The sequence below is a fragment of the Tachysurus fulvidraco genome, chromosome 1 (assembly GCF_022655615.1).
Source record: "Tachysurus fulvidraco isolate hzauxx_2018 chromosome 1, HZAU_PFXX_2.0, whole genome shotgun sequence".
Classification (NCBI taxonomy): Eukaryota; Metazoa; Chordata; class Actinopteri; order Siluriformes; family Bagridae; genus Tachysurus; species Tachysurus fulvidraco.
Genome location: NC_062518.1, coordinates 45,299,189 through 45,316,230, shown reverse-complemented (window position 1 = coordinate 45,316,230; position 17,042 = coordinate 45,299,189). Strand labels below are relative to the sequence as shown.

Sequence of the window (17,042 nt, the reverse complement as noted above, 5' to 3'; positions counted from 1 at the left end):
CTGAGGGTTAAGGGCCTTGCAGTGGTAACTTGGTGGAATTGGAATTTGAACTCATGACCTTCTGATCAGTAGTCCAACACCCTAAGGACATCCCACAAAAAATTTACATTTCCAGCATTTGGCAGATGCCCTTATCCAGAGTCACTTACATTATGTCATCTTTATACAAATGAGGATTAAGGGCCTTGCTCAGAGGCCCAACAGTGGTAGCTTGGTGAAACTGGGATTCGAACTCATGACCTTCCTTCCGATCAGTAGTCCGACACCTTAACCACTAGGCTACCACATGCTTGTTAATACCTCATTAAGACCAGTTCAGAATAGGTGTTCGTTAAAAGAATAAAAAACATTTTTTTCTTTAAAAAAAATGGTGGATTAAAACAAGACAGAAAAAAGAGACTGGAAGTTATGACATGTGGTGTGTTATTTTCCTGTAACAGCAAGTCCTGAAGTGCTTTATTCATTTTTCACCACAGATATTTAACACTAATAACAGTGTTTAGTTATTAATAAATGACACATCAAAGTAAAGTCCACTTTCCTAAAGACTCTTATAAATGCTGCCACTGGAGAGTCACACATTAGTATTAGTGTAGTTATATATATATATATATATATATATATATATATATATATATATATATATATAGATTGAGCTCATTAATATGAACCTGTAATCTGTGACTTGAATTAAATAGAGTTTTAGTATAGGTTTAACAGATGTGGACACTAACTTTCTTTTTATTTATTTTTTCCAGGTAAACCTACTAGAAACTGCCCCCCCCCCCCCGATCAAAGTTTTATCTTATCCAAAATAAAAAAATACAAAATAGCACAGAAAATACCAGCATGATTTCTAACTTCTTATTGCACCACCTATTATGTGCACCAGCCCATTATTATAATTGGCTGGAACAGACCCTGATCTATAGATCATTTTGTAGATGTACATTGTATAAGAGGTCAGTAAAGGATGGATTTTGGGGATCAGCTTTGATCAGTGTTGTACTTGGGATTTTGTTGGCCACCCTTCCACTGTAGGTGTTAGTTTAGAGACAAAAAAGTATCCATGTGTTAATTGCTTTCACATCTTCATTATTATTAGCAGATGATAATAATCACTTTAACTGTCAATTTAACTCTGGACTTGCACAGCACAGTGCCACTTTTTACACACATTACTGCACATGGACACTTTAAGGACAATTACGAAATCATTTTTAATTTTTTTTACTGCCAATATCCTTTCACATATATTTTCATATTTCATTTAATATTTTATATTTTTATTTAATAGTTTTTATTTTATATAGTTCATACTTTTTATTTATCTACCTCCTTTTGGTTTTATTTTTATCCTTAATTCCATTCCTTTCTGTGTTTGAATACTGGACAGAAGTAAAAAGCTTTCCCTGCATATCATACTCTTTATGTATGTGTATGTGATGAATAAAATTTGATTTGATTTGATTTGTTTTGAGATGAGGTGGTGGCTATAGGGTTAAGACTCTGGGTTACTGATCAGAAGATGACTGCCACAGTTGGGCCCTTGAGCAAGGCCCTTAACCCTCTTTACTCCAGGGGTTATTGTTGTCTCATGTACAATACAGTACAGTGAAATTATATATTTACATATACCAAATTGTCAGGAAGCTGGGTGACTTTTTACATTACTACTGGCTTAACATGACCGACATGTTCTGATAATGCAGTACTTAGTTAATCAGGGTGATTGCCTGGGGAAACTGTTCCTGTGTCTGGCAGTTTTGGTAAACAAAGTTCTGTAGCATCTGCCAGAAGGGAGAAGCTGAAAGAGATTGTGTCCGGGTGTTAAGGGTCAGTAGTGATTTTTCCTGCCCGGTTTCTGGATCTTGTATCGTACAAGTACACTGTAAAAAATGATTTTTTGAACTTGTAAATAAAGATAGCATCATTTAAGTAAATTTTACAAACAAATACTATTTTGTCTTTTTACTTCAATATGTCACGTTTAATTCAATAAGCTACTTAAGGTTTCGTTTTTATTAATTGTGCTTAAATACATAGGTAAATTCAAATGGAACTGCTTAAGTAATATGTACTTAGTGTTTTGTCATTTAATGAATTAATGCAAAAAATAACAAAACCAAGTAAAACGTACTCAAAGAAGCCAGGCAATCTATGCGCATGCATTCCTGGTTGCGGTGTGGCGCAGAGGCAGAGGAGTGCAACGGAAAATCGTCTTGAAGACTGATTATTACACTGTAAGTTAATTAAATATTTGTTTATTGGTCAATTTAGCTACCTTTGCAGAAAATTATAGAACTATTAAGACTGGTGGCTAAAGAGTTAAGGCGTCAAGTGTTAATAGTTGACAGAGTTAAGTTTGCTAAGAACCGATTTGCACAAACATCTGTTATTAGCAAAATGAATCTGTGTCGAAAGGTAGGGTCTGGTCTGGTCTTGTCTGGTCCGGTCCTCGGCGCACAAACCGTTGATTTTAGAAAGCACTTTTAAACGGTGAGTGTAAATAGTCTAATATATAAATATCTTTCTGACAATAAATGATTACCCTAAAACCTATATTAGTTAATTGTTATTAAGTTGACTTAGTGTAAATGTGTTGATTGATGCTAGTTTTTTTTTTTTCTCATTTTCTGTCCGTTCACAGTAACAGGAGGGGGATGAGGCTGCAGCCGAACTCGACACTATCTCTGGGTTTTATGTCGCTTGTACTTCGACAAAGCTGCAGTTTCTCAACGGGTTTTTCTATAAAAGTGCGTACAGAAAGTAGAAGATGTCCGTCGCGACCGTTACGTTGTGAAAACAATTGAATTATTTTGTTGAACGTTTAAACCAGAAGACGTTATTGTTGTTTCTGTCCGTTCACAGTAACATGAGCTATTTCTGACCTGACAGAAATAGCTCATGTTACTATGAATATTTTGCTGGCATAAGTTTTTTTTTCTTGTCGGTTCATATAAGCGTGTATACATGTACATGTGCTTGTCGCTAACGCTAGCATATGTCTCAGGTGATTTTTCTGTCGGGTCATATAAGCGTGTATGCATGTACAGTACACGTGCTTGTCGCTAACACTAGAATATTCTCAGGTGATTTTTTTTTGTCGGTGCATATAAGCGTGTATGCATGTACACGTGCTTGTCGCTAATGCTAGCATATGTCTCAGGTGATTTTTTTTTTTTGTCGGTTCATATAAGCGTGTATGCATGTACATGTGCTTGTCGCTAACGCTAGCATCTCAGGTGATTTTTCTGTCGGGTCATATAAGCGTGTATGCACGTACATGTGCTTGTCGCTAACACTAGAATATTCTCAGGTGATTTTTTTTTTTGTCGGTTCATATAAGCGTGTATGCATGTACACGTGCTTGTCGCTAATGCTAGCATATGTCTCGGGTGTATTAAAATAACCGTTCAAAAATGTGCTTCTTAAAGTTTCTCTTTTATTATTTTTTGTTTGTTTCTAGTAGCAACTTAAACTGCTTAAAATATGTAATAATTTGCAGATGTTCATTAAGGTTTTACAGTGAATGTGATGGAAAAACATGGAAGCTACAGCAGAACTGTACCACTTCCTTGCCTACATCAAGATTGTCTGTGCACATTTAACTAAATTGATGCACTTAAGTTCCACTTTTCTAAGATTCTTCTTGTTGAAGAATGTATTTTCCTCGAAACACTGTATTGTATATTAAGTAGTGTAATTAATGACAGAAATTTTATTTTTGGCTGAACTAACCCTTTAAGTGCAAAGGGTGATCACACCAAATATTGATTTAGTCAATAGAAGGTAAATGAAAATTAATTTATGAAAACATTTTAAAGGCATCCCCACTTTACAGAATATTTACACAAGTGCCTAAAACGATTTACAGTACTGAAGCTTTGCAACTAGTTTAAGTGTCTTGCAGACACAGTTCTTCATTTCATAATTTTTTCATTCTTCATTTAATAACAGATTTAACCTCTGTGTGGGGCACTTATCACACAAAAATAAAGAGAACATACAACTTACTGTACAATATTGTAACCACTTTTTCACTCATTTGTGTATTTGACAGGATGTCAGAAGAGACATGATTGAAGATAGCTTCACCAATCATCTAATGAAGATCATTGTACTGGGCAGCACCGCAGGAGAGGAAGATGCCAACATAGCTGATGTCGTCATTGAGGGAACTGCGGTACTGTCGGGATGCAAGAATCTTACAAATGCCTGCCTTCTGCTCATGGGCTTCATTTACTCCCTGAACTTGAGCTATCCTTCAAAGCTAAGAAACACATTTGAACTGTTTCAGAAATTTTTTCTTGGACTGGATGCTTTGAAATTTTCTCCAAAAGTTAGCTCTTTGCAGAGAAAGCTATTGATGTAAGTCTGCTAGCTGGCCATTTTGTTTGGCATTGAGTGTATTTGCTTTTGTATACTTTTTGTATTTGCTAATTGTTTTTTAAGTGAGAATGTCCGCAAAAGACTTAAGCTAAAGTTGTACTGAACTGTTTCACATAGTTTGTCCATTGGTTTGATCATTTCTTTAATAAAAGTACTCAAGGAAAATGTCTGTCAGTGTTTTTTTATTTTTATTTTTTATTGAAGACATCAGTTATGATGCATCACAAATTATATTAGATATGTAGATATGTTAGAACATTTAAAGTAAAGGTTACTCAGGATAACTATAAAAGATAACTAGGCCTCTTGTGTAAAAAAAATGCAATAAATCATCATATATTTATAAGCATTACTTAAGTAATATTTACAAACAAAAAGTCAATAAAATTAACTGGGAATTCCCAAGTAAACTTAACAAATAAAAACTTAAAAATGTCTAATTAAACTTACTAGTAATTATGTTTAGGCTTTTACTTGGCAAATATTTGTAAATTTACTAGCCTTTTCTGAGTGAAAAAACTTTCCAAGTTTTTTTCAAGTAAATCCCACTCCAATTTTTTTACAGTGATGTTGCAGTCTGTTTCTGGATGTGCACAGGACAGATTTGATGACTGCAGTGCAGAACAGCATCAACAGCTCCTGTGGCAGACCAAACTTATTTAATTGGTGTAGAAAGTACATCCTCATTGGGGATAAATACATACTTACATACATACATACATTCATACATACTGTAAGAAATTACAGAAATTGCACCCAAATTCCACTCCAAGGTACACATCTAAAAAGAGCTCATTCCTAAGAAGTATCATAAGGTAATACATTTAGGACTCTAAACGTATAAATGTGATTCAATTATAAAATATGGGGACGGCGGCAGGACATTAGGGATCACCACGAACAAAGGGTCTACGTGACCACGATTACCATTTGAAGTGACCACTTGGTTGATAAACATACCAAGCCAAGGTCTACATGGCCGCGATTACCATTTAAAGTGACCACTTGGGTGCTAGCAATTGTAACAATACCAAGACAAGGTGTACGTGACCATGATTAACATTTAAAGACATCAGCTAGACAACAAGGTGTAGCCCAGCCATTTGGGAGGCATTCAGTTCTTACCGTCAATACACATTCAAAGCGAAACTTCATTTAAATTACCAAAAGGGAAAACTGTATATAAGGTTTGAGCAGAATTTGCTCTGGGTTCGTGTTCTTTCTGACTCCGACGAACCCAAAGTACGCCATGTATTTTGTCACTGCTATGCTGGAATAAACTTCTTGTTCTTTATTAAGATCTTCAACATCATCGTCTTATTTTTACACTACGCATTTTTTTCTTACAATACATACATACATACATACATACATACACACTGTGAACTATATATATATCTTAATTTTTTACTACATTAATTCTTTTTTTCTCCTTATGTTTAACTTCTATGTTTATGTTCTGTAAAGCTGCTTTGAGACGAAGCCCATTGTAAAAAGCGCTATACAAAATAAACTTGAATTGAATTGAATTGAATCCTCTGCTGGGCCTTTTTGATGATGGAGTTTATGTTGCACTCCCATTTCAGGTTTTGGGAAATGATAGTGCGCAGAAACTTGAAGGTCTCCACAGATGACACGAGGCTGTTGGATATTGCGAGGGGGAGTAGTGTTGAGGGGTCTTTCCTAAAGTCCACTTTCATCTCCATGGTTTTGAGAGTGTTTAACTCTAGGCTGTTCTGACTGCACCATAGCACCAGCCACTTCTAATGTTATTTATGTCTGTACTTTTGAGAGTCACCAAAAGCTGGAACCAAATTCCTCATGTGTGTCAACACACTTGGCCAATAAATTTGATTCTGATTCTGATTCTTATTCTGATCTCAGATGAGACCGATGAGCGTAGTATCATCTGCAAATTTCAGGGCTTTAACAGTTTGGTCATTTGAAGTGCGGTCATTAGTATAGAGTAATAATGTTATAGACACTATTTCAAACACAGCTGTTTAAAAAAAAATGTTTATTGTGTGTTGAATGGTTAATGGTGTGTGTGTGTGTGTGTGTGTGAGTGAGTGAGTGAGTGTATGTGTGTGTGTGTGTGTGTGTGTGTGTGTGAGTGAGTGAGTGAGTGTATGTGTGTGTGTGTGTGTGTGTGTGTGTGTGAGTGAGTGAGTGAGTGTATGTGTGTGTGTGTGTGTGTGTGTGTGTGTATTGCGATTGCTTATATTTTAAATCAATTTTTCCTCTGCATTTTTAAGAAAAGAAAACAAATGCTTGTGAACAATGATAGAAAATAGAGTGTAAAAAAATTCCCTATTATGTTCCCTATCCCTGCTGAATTTATGTGAATTTATACGTAATGTATTCACCTAAGCACACCGTTACACGACACCAACTATTATATTACATATATTTAGCTATTACATGTATAATATATTTATATATTTATACATATATATATAAAACAAAACACAAACAAATGGAAAAAAAATGCAAATGGACGTTTTCGACCAATCGATTCGATGTAAAATTTAAAGACGTTGAATATCTGACCAATGAACTGAAGGTTACGTTTAACAGATACAAAAGATAGCCAATCACGTATCGTGTGTCGAAGTGGGCGGGATTACTGTTGTGTGTGTGTTATTTAGAGACGCATAGAGGAGATTAGAATACCGAGCGGTTATATTTGTGTTAAATATCAAACCAAAAGCGGAATTAGAGCGTTATTTTCATCAGGTCGCGTCGATAAAAGCGACTGTGAGCAACCGACGGAGTGTTTTAGCTCCTGTTTTTGTCTGTAAAGCGGTTTAGACAGGAGGGGGATGAGGCTGCAGCCGAACTCGACACTATCTCTGGGTTTTATGTCGCTTGTACTTCGACAAAGCTGCAGTTTCTCAACGGGTTTTTCTATAAAAGTGCGTACAGAAAGTAGAAGATGTCCGTCGCGACCGTTACGTTGTGAAAACAATTGAATTATTTTGTTGAACGTTTAAACCAGAAGACGTTATTGTTGTTGCCGTAACCTTAAGGGTGAACCCGAGAGACTTCACAACAAATCTGCTTTATTTCTCCATTTTCATATCATCCGGGCTAGAAACTAAGGTAAGAAACACAAGTTACATCTTATTTGTGCTTCATTTACTCAAAATAATCCACCCGTAATCAGCCATTTTAATACCTATCTTTTACAAATACTGCTTAAACGCGTAATTTCTTTATTATGAGTTATGCGTTATATACAAATGTCATCTTTTAGATAGATTTATGCTCTCTTAAAAACAGCTTCTTTTTTTTGTTTTAAACCAGGAAGCTATAGTCGAGGACGCGTCCCAATTCGACTCGTGTTTAACACTCGGCCTAGGGCACTAGGGAGGGTGAAGGAGCCGTTCGTTGTGTAGCCTCTGTAGTGCACTAGTGTCGGGAGTAAGGAGGTTTGTTCGGACGAGACCGTGTTTAAAGAGAGGGAAGGGCGACCCAGGGCTTGTCTGATCAAAAGATCAACAACATTATAAATAAATTAAATAAAATAAATAAATAAACAAATAAAGGTTCTCTAGAAAGTGACGTTATTACATTGTAGGCTATATAAATACAACTTTAGTCTGATCAAAAGATCAACAACATTATAAATAAATAAATAATAACGTATACGTAAATAAATAAGTGACGTTATTATTTTTGTAGTGTATATAAATACAACTTTCTGAACATTTTATAAAAATTCTAAAAAAAATATTTGTGTAATTTTATATAAATATCCCTATCTCTAAAAGTCATAAATTTGTAAAAATAAATAAATAAAAATGTAAGATTGAACAATAGTTCAAAACGTATTACAGTCAGTTCAAAAGCATTCTATTTTGTACTAGATAATTTCCTAGAAGATTAGCTTATTGTTATTGATTTATTCTTTTTTTAAAGTACATAACAGTGAAGCTTAATGTAGTTAATTGATATTCATTCCTTAAAATTAATTTCAGACCCTTTTATTTTTGCTGTCAAAATAAAGACTATATATATATTACACATCTGTAATTATATTTATGGTTTGCATTTTTTTTTAAATTGCATGCAATATAATGATATATGAAAACAGTATTGCTTTTTCGATGACATTACAGTAAATAAAAAAAAAACTTGTCACATTGTTTTTTTAAGGGAAAAAAACGATCTATGCATGTTTCTTGTGTGTGTGTGTGTGTGTGTGTGTGTGTGTAAAATACAAATCCAGCTTTTTGTTTTATTTTCTAACACCACAGTTATACAGTGTGGTGCTGCAAAGCCTTTACCAGTGTCGAGCGCTGTCTCATGTCTTGTTTTGTTTGCTCATTGTTCAGCAATGAAGCTGTTGGAGAACTCGAGTTTTGAAGCGCTCAGCTCTCGGCTGTGTGTGGAAACTGGAGACTCGCACATCCTCGGCAGGTATTTGCCTCCTTATGCTTCTAACACAACAGAACACGCGTACACACCAAGGATGTTTGTAGTGTGGTAGTTAAATGTGGTGTGCACCCGTGTGTGAGAGTGCAATGCACTGAAATGTTTTTTTTATCACATACCTTTTCACACAATTAAACACAGCCTCTATTTCACTTCCACATTTTATTCAATGTGTTTTGCCTTGGTCTCAAGATTATACTTTTGCTTTTATGATCGTATGTACGAATGCGGTCTCTCTCTCTCTCTCTCTCTCTCTCTCTCTCTCTCTCTCTCTCTCTCTCTCTCTCTCTTACTCACTCACACACACACACACCTGATTATTACTAATACTTTAATTTAAGTGTAATATCAAATTTAGGTATGTGAAATTTACAAATGGTAAAAACTGAAAACAAGGGTGTGAATAAAACGATAAACGTTTGTTAACAGTTCAAATGATTCAGCGTCTCTTGTATCAGAACGAAACCGTTCCATCGGTTCGTAGCTCGATGACAAGCAGGAAATTACAGCTTGTAATCAGAGCTATAACAATCTCAAGCAGCTCCACCGTTACGGACTAACAACTAGCTGAATCGCTGCTGATGACGATGATAATCATAATGAATAATATTTTCATGTGCACACATTTAGAGATCACTTTGTCTTCTAAGTAGTACGACTAAATAAAACATCAAGAAGAACAGAAATACAGAGAGAAAGGAAGCACTTTGGTTAGAACCTGAAGTTTTGACCTGCGTTTCACAAAAGCTGTTTATAGTTGGTGCCAAAAGTATTATCAGAAGTTATTTGTGTCATTTTTCCTCTTGTGAAAATGATTTATATAAATGTACAGTCTTTATTTTAGTTTTTATTTACATGGTTTTTATAGAGAATTTTAAATGTGGGGCGGCTGAATTACTTGCTCTTGACAAGGCTTAGTATCGTGATGAGCGCCGTAAAGTCTGTGTGTGTGTGTGTGTGTGTGTGTGTGTGCACGAACACACGGTGCTGGGTTTTTTTTTTTTTGTTTGTTTTTTTTTTACACCTGCTGTGAGCGGATGCACCACATCTGTCTCTTTTTGAGACAGAACTGTTGCTTTCACAGAAATGCTGTTTTTCGGTTAGGCAGCACCCGTGGCTGTTAGGCGTGTCTGACTGACTGACTTACTGTGTGTGGTGTGTGCGAGCGTGGGTCCGAGCGTGTGTGCGAGCGTGTGTGCGAGCGTGTGTGCGAGCGTGTGTGCGAGCGTGGGTCCGAGCGTGTGTGCGAGCGTGGGTCCGAGCGTGTGTGGGTGGGTGTGTGCGAGCGTGGGTCCGAGCGTGTGTGGGTGGGTGTGTGCGAGCGTGGGTCCGAGCGTGTGTGGGTGGGTGTGTGCGAGCGTGGGTCCGAGCGTGTGTGGGTGGGTGTGTGCGAGCGTGGGTCCGAGCGTGGGTGCGAGCGTGTGTGGGTGGGTGTGTGCGAGCGTGGGTCCGAGCGTGTGTGGGTGGGTGTGTGCGAGCGTGGGTCCGAGCGTGGGTCCGAGCGTGGGTCCGAGCGTGTGTCCGAGCGTGGGTCCGAGCGTGTGTGGGTGGGTGTGTGCGAGCGTGGGTCCGAGTGTGTGTGGGTGGGTGTGTGCGAGCGTGGGTCTGAGCGTGAATGTGTGTGTGTGTGTCTGTGATCCCTCAGACAAGCACTGTGACGCAGTTTGTGGTATAGTGTAACATTTGCATGTGTGTATGACACATCCTTCAGTTACCACACACACATGCAGCTTTGTTCCATATGTGCTGCCAAGTTGGCATGACCTCCTTCCTGAATTACTCCACTCCACTCCGCGAGTGTCCAATGCTGCCTCATCGTGTGCAGAGCAGTAAAAAAACTGCTACAAACTGTATGTGCACCTGAAATATTGTGTTAAAAGAAAAGAAAGCATTTTGTGATTTTATTGCTACACTTCAGGATCATTAGATGCTTTGCAGTGTTTTATACACAGCTTGTGCAGCCTTAGCATGTCACTATTGAATAATATGAACACAATAAAACAAGTCTCTAACCTCCAAACACTGCTGGTTACAAATTTACAAGCGTGTGTGTTACAAAATGTTGAGGTAAGACCAGAAACATTTTTACGTAATTTAGCACTTTAGAACTTAGTTTAAATACAGTTTAAATACAGAGTCCACTTAGAAATGAGCCTGACTTTATTTCTGTTCTGTGGGGATGGATACAGGCTTTAATCCAGACTGTTCTCGGTCACATGTCTCTCATAAACCATTGTGACTTTTGCCCTTCACCTATAAATATGATCTGGGTTGTGTGTCTGGACCTGGCACAAGCTCTCCTCTTACATAACCCCACAGGACACACACACACACATACACACACACACACACACACCACAGTCTCCCTGTGTGACATTTCAACCCAGCTTCAAATAGCCCTCCAGATAAACACTGAGCCTCCTGTAACCACATCCAGCCTTTGCGCCCCACTGGCGTGTGCAGCTTCAAGAGCATCATTAAAACATCAGCTCTGTTTTCCAGACTCTGGCAAGGACTCGATTTCGAACGAGTTATCAAAATTCAGTTTGAACTCCTCTGTCCTGAAGACCCATGTGTGTGAAAAACGTAAAGCTGTAGCTTTACCTCGGATTGGAGACTCCTTCTACAGATATTAAATAAAAGGGTCCTTGCAGAAAATTCCAAAATTGCATGTTTTTCCATTTTTATTATTTTTATTGTCATTATTGTTAGCCTTACGTTTTGTTAAGCAATCGTGATACAAGTCCCGGGGAATGAGCTGTCGCTATAGAAACCGATGACTATAAACCCGACGAGACTCACTCAGGAATACTACTTTAGGGAAGTTACTGTGAGAATGTAATGGATACTGGCTTTAATACGTCTCAGGACCCGACAACGTTATTTGTAACTTGCGTAAAAGGAACCCTGTCGGAAATACACAAGCAGGTAGCTAGACGTGGAATAGAAGAGAGTAAAGGAAATAATCCTATGAAGGTTTGTATTATGCTGATCATGTTAGGAGACTTGTGTGGGTTGGTGTATAAAATAGCAGTGTAGAACAAAGCAGTTCAAATTTCCCTCTTCTTCTTTTCTTCCTTTCCATCCTAGGATCGAGAGCTACTCCTGTAAGATGGCTGGCGATGACAAGCACATGTTTAAGCAGTTCTGCCAGGAGGGGGAGCCACACGTGCTGGAGGCTCTTTCACCTCCACAAACCAGCAGTGCCCCGAGCCCTAACCTGTGAGTGCCTATGGCCTGTGTTTACAATAAATACACAAACACACACATACACACAGACCAAATTTACATGGACTTTACTCCCCAAACCTAAAAGTGTCACTCAGCACAGTGGTTAAGGTGTTGGGCTACTGATCGGAAGGTCATGGGTTCGAACCCCAGGTCCACAAAGCTGCCACTGCTGGGCCCCTGAGCAAGGCCCTTAACCCTCAGTTGCTCAGTTGTAAGTCACTCTGGATAAGGGTGTCTGCTAAATGTCGTAAATGTAAAGAGCTCTGTAGCTGTAGTTGTTTAACTTTACATTTTTTCTGTATAACTGTGGCTAGGACAATAGTTCCAGCCGTAACATTTAAGCGTAACGCGTCATGGTTTCCATAGTAACAACTCGTATGTCGGATGCGTGTGCCACGCAGTCTAAGACTAATAAAGGGAAAAAAAGAGATGTGAGAGAACAACTTTTGTTCTAATGCAAGTGAGAGCTGGAAAATGTTGACTTGTAATCTTTACACATTAATCATATAAAAAATCTACTTGCTTTTGTAATGAAGAACACTTCCAGTTGTGCTGTAAGTGTGCATATACCTCAAAACACTACCGGTATTATAGCTGGATTTTACTATAACAGCACAGCACTGAGCGATTTATTATCGCCTGCTATATCTGAAAGAAACTTAAAGGACTTAAAGGTTAAAGGACAGCAGCGAGACACGGCTCTTCCAACCCGAGCCGAGTGTCAGAAATAAGATCTCACCAAGCAACCGTCACTTAATCAGATGGCCACACGGCACGGGTCAGGGCTTTCCAGGCTACTAGAAATTTCCAAACAGATGGAACTGTAAACAGGGGTCGTGTTTCAGTGGGACAGAGAGCGTTGTTGTTTTCACACAGTCTGAGCAGGTAATGTGTAGGGTTCTGTTTGTTGTGAATGATAAACAACTGCATCATACAGTGGCTTAATTACACACGCACTTACAATACATCATGTCTCACCTCAACACCTTCTCTCAATATACTTTATTTCAGTGTGAGAACATTCCCTCTCTCTATCTCTCAGGTTGGGCAAGAGTGGCGATGAAGTGGAGAACCCACTAAGTGACAAGTGCTGCAGGAAGACTCTGTTCTACCTCATCACCACACTGAACGAATCATTCCGTCCCGATTACGACTTCAGCGCCGCCCGAGCCCACGAGTTCAGCCGTGAGCCGAGCTTCAACTGGGTGAGTCGACACACAGAGATGCAGGAGGCAGCGCAGGCTGTGTACCAGAAGTTGTGAAATGTTGATGAACATTTAAAGTATCATACATATCATAAAGACCCCTTCAGGAGTGATACATTTCTACCTTATTTTCTATTAAAACTGGTCTCTGCTGCAGTCTGGCTTGTGATCCGCCAGGTCATGACTTGAGAAACAGATGGTTCTAGCACTGAGACTTTACATGTCCTCATTTAGGGAAATTCTCGCCTGAAATACGAAATTGTGTAAGACTTGTTTGTGAAAAAGTGGAAACAGGATGCAGGAAGAACCTGTTTTCTGGTAACCTAATGCCCCTTTTCCACCGAGGCAGTTTGAGTGCTGGTTCGGAGCCAGAGCCTAATTTAGAACTAGCTCTTTCTGTTTCGACCACCAAAGCACCAGCTCCGAACCAGGAAAAGTGGTTCTTAAGTAGCACCAAAATGTTGTGGGTCTAGACTTAAGAACCGCTTGCGTCCTGGGCTGGGGGCAGGGCTACTGTTAGCACATTTGATAATGTACCTTAAGTATATTAATGTTTAATGCATTTTTACTTTACCACGATATGATACATTATCAGCACACATTATAGTAGGTAGCTACATGCTAAGGCTAATTTTTTTCTGTGTTAACGATAAAATAACGTTATGTACTTTATCGATTACAACCTCCGTTTATACAGATTACACGGAGCCGCACGTACTTGTTTTATTCGCCGCGTTTGGATGTTAATGTGGGTTCACAAAGCCATGAGCATTAACAGTAATGTAACATCCTCCATTGTTGTTGTGTTTGTGTTTGCCGCTGCTGCGGTAATGTTGCTGGGACACGTGACCCGTATACAGTGACGTCACACTCGGCTCTGTGATGGCTCTCTAGCCGGTGGAAAGACAAACCGGTTCTTAGAAGGTTCACCAGTGGAACCAACTTTGAACCAGCACCAGCGCTAGCTCTGAACCAGCACCCGGTTCTTTCCGGTGGAAAGATCACAGCAGATCACAGCTTTATATTAATGCACTCGTGTTAATGTGTCAGGTTTTGCTTTATTTAAATGATTTTGATGTGGCCAGAATGCAGGAAGTCTGCAACAGGATGTCTGCGTTTATACTGACGTGTGATTTATCATAAAATTTGATTTGATTTGTGTGTTTTTCCTCAGGTGGCCAATGCTGTGAATAGCAGCCTGTACTCGTCTGTAGGGGAGGAGTTTAACACTCTTGGTCCAGAGCTGTGGAACGCCATCGACCAGGAGATCAACCTGCAGAGCTGTGACATTTACAGGTGAGAGTGCGAGAGAGAGGGAGTGTGTGAGAGTGTGTTGACCGAGTGCGAGAGTGTGGTGAGAGAATGCGAGGGTGTGTGTGTGTGTGTGTTTTACAGATAAACCTTAAATAATTGTGTGGGTGTTTTTTTTTTTTTTTTAAGCTACAACCCGGATTTAGATTCAGACCCTTTTGGTGAAGAGGGCAACCTGTGGTCCTTCAACTATTTCTTCTACAATAAGAAACTCAAACGCATTGTTTTCTTCACCTGCCGCTCTGTCAGGTCAGGATAAACACACACACACACACACACACACACACACACTACTTTTAAAAACACTTTCAATACAAAATATCGTTTTGGTCAATATCAGTGCTTGATTTTGAATCTCTTTTTTTTTTCTTCCCATGTTCAGCGTCCTCAGTAGCTACGGTCGTGGTTGCCTTGACAACGAGCTGGACATGGAGCTGGATGATGATGAGGAGGAAGTGGATGGCTTCAGTGAGGACAGGTGAGATCACAGGACTTGCTAAGTCAACAGGAAGTGCAAAGGAAGAATGTAATAAGTTTTAAAGGTTAGGGGCTTTACAAGTTTCTCTCTCTCTCTCTCTCTCTCTCAGGTTCCCCCGAGCCCTGTGTGTGTAAATCCTGCTTGATCAGCAGCTAACAAGATGTCACCTTTTCTCTGCTCATTTGTGCAACCTTTCCTGGAGTTTGACAGACTGATGGATTTCATTTATCTGGGCTATATTAAAGTTTAAAGTTTAGCCATTAAAGTTTGAATATTATGAAAATAGTCATTGTAGTCATTTTCTATGTCTGCTTATGGATGGCTCTTTGGATACTTGGAGACCCCTTGTGGACATTCTGGAAATGTCAAGGAGATTAAATACAAGATGGCTGTTTGGTTAAATCTTCACACAAGCCTGAACTCTACATTCTGCTATTCATTGTCTGGCCTTTTTTTTTTTTTTTTTTTTTTTAGCAGGAAATGATGTCAGTACATCAACATGTCCTACATACACCAGCAGTTAAGATGGGAGGCGCTTGTCATAGTTAATGACCTTTGTCCAGTCATGTGAAATAATTTAAAGCCTGTGATTTGTGTCTTTTCTTTTCAGCATTTTTACTGATCTTTTCTGTCTTTATATTATTGTGTTCACCTTGTGTTTTTTTTTATATATATATATATTTTAACTGTGTGGTTATTTTTTTAATTCAAAGATTTTAACAGAATGGCTTTTATCGCACTGAAAGAATGTTTCTCGGGGGGACCTTCATGTGTGACCGATGCTGTGACGTTACACAGAAGTCTAAAGAATTGTGGACTGTTTCTCCGAAATCAAGGGCATCCTTTATAAACCTTTTTGTACGCGATCAGATTTGATTCTATTGACTTTTCATTAAAGGTGACGTACAAGTTACTTATAAAACCTTGAAACCCATGTGAAACTTTTGATTTAGGAAATGTGATGATGTAAATGTTTATTACATACACAAGTAGAAATAAACCTAGTGTGGATGAATTTATTTTTGTATGCGCTCATGCACCAGAGAGAACTTTATATCAGTTACTGTGATATTAGATGAGATGAGAACTTTCAATATCTGATGAAAGCTTAATTGGCAAGCTGTTAGTGTTCAGCAATACATTACATTGCAAGGAATCATTTGTCCTTTTAGTGTAATTTAAAGGCTAGATAAATCACTATTGATCCCAGAGGGAAATTTACAATTCATATGTTAACAGGACATTGTGTCACTTGTGACAAAACCTACATGAACCAGCCTCTCTTATTGACTCTTCATACTGTTCAGAGTTGTCCACATGACTGTGAGTGGTGCTGTCGCACAAACATCCAAACTAATCTGCTTTAAGACATTTGCAAATTAGCAAAATAAAACATTCTAAGTAACTACATAATGACAAACATGCTGCAAAACATACTAATACATACTAACACTATGATCGTTTGAAGATGGAATATCCAGAATTGCATATAATGCACCTGCATATGTGTCATTTCTCTTTGAGTGCTCATAACGGAATGGTCTTCCATTTATACATCTACATACAACACAATCTTTTTTAATCTCTGGACAATAGAACAAATGCTGTGGATGGCCTTTCTAATAGAATGTAATGTTTATTAGATAAAGAGTTTAGTTCCTCTCAGAATAAATCCACAGTCATTTGTCAACATTTGCAATAAATTCATTAACAATTACATCACTTTTTTTTTTTAGACATTTAGAGCCACGTTTTATTTTATATATACAGTGGTGTGAAAATATTTTGGCCCCCTTCCTGATTTTTTTTTTTTGTTGTTGTTGCACATTTGTCACACTCTATTGTCATACTCTACTCTCAGATAATCAAACAAATTTAAATATTAGTCTGTGATAACACATATAAACACAACATGCAGTTTTTTAATGAAGGTTTTTATTATTAAGTGAAAATAAAAGAATTAACACATAAAATTTTAATGTAAAAAG

At 38.2% G+C, this 17,042-nt stretch overlaps 1 protein-coding gene across 1 annotated transcript; it reads left to right on the top strand.

The window, feature by feature from the left end:
* Positions 1–7,004: 7,004 nt before the first annotated feature.
* On the top strand, positions 7,005–16,073 carry maf1b (MAF1 homolog, negative regulator of RNA polymerase III b). The gene is made up of 8 exons (XM_027147501.2): positions 7,005–7,494; positions 8,730–8,814; positions 11,920–12,051; positions 13,103–13,265; positions 14,440–14,561; positions 14,706–14,825; positions 14,959–15,054; positions 15,164–16,073. Exons 2-8 carry the CDS (start codon positions 8,732–8,734, stop codon positions 15,186–15,188), a joined length of 741 nt encoding a protein of 246 aa, XP_027003302.1. The 5' UTR covers positions 7,005–7,494; positions 8,730–8,731; the 3' UTR covers positions 15,189–16,073.
* Positions 16,074–17,042: the final 969 nt, after the last annotated feature.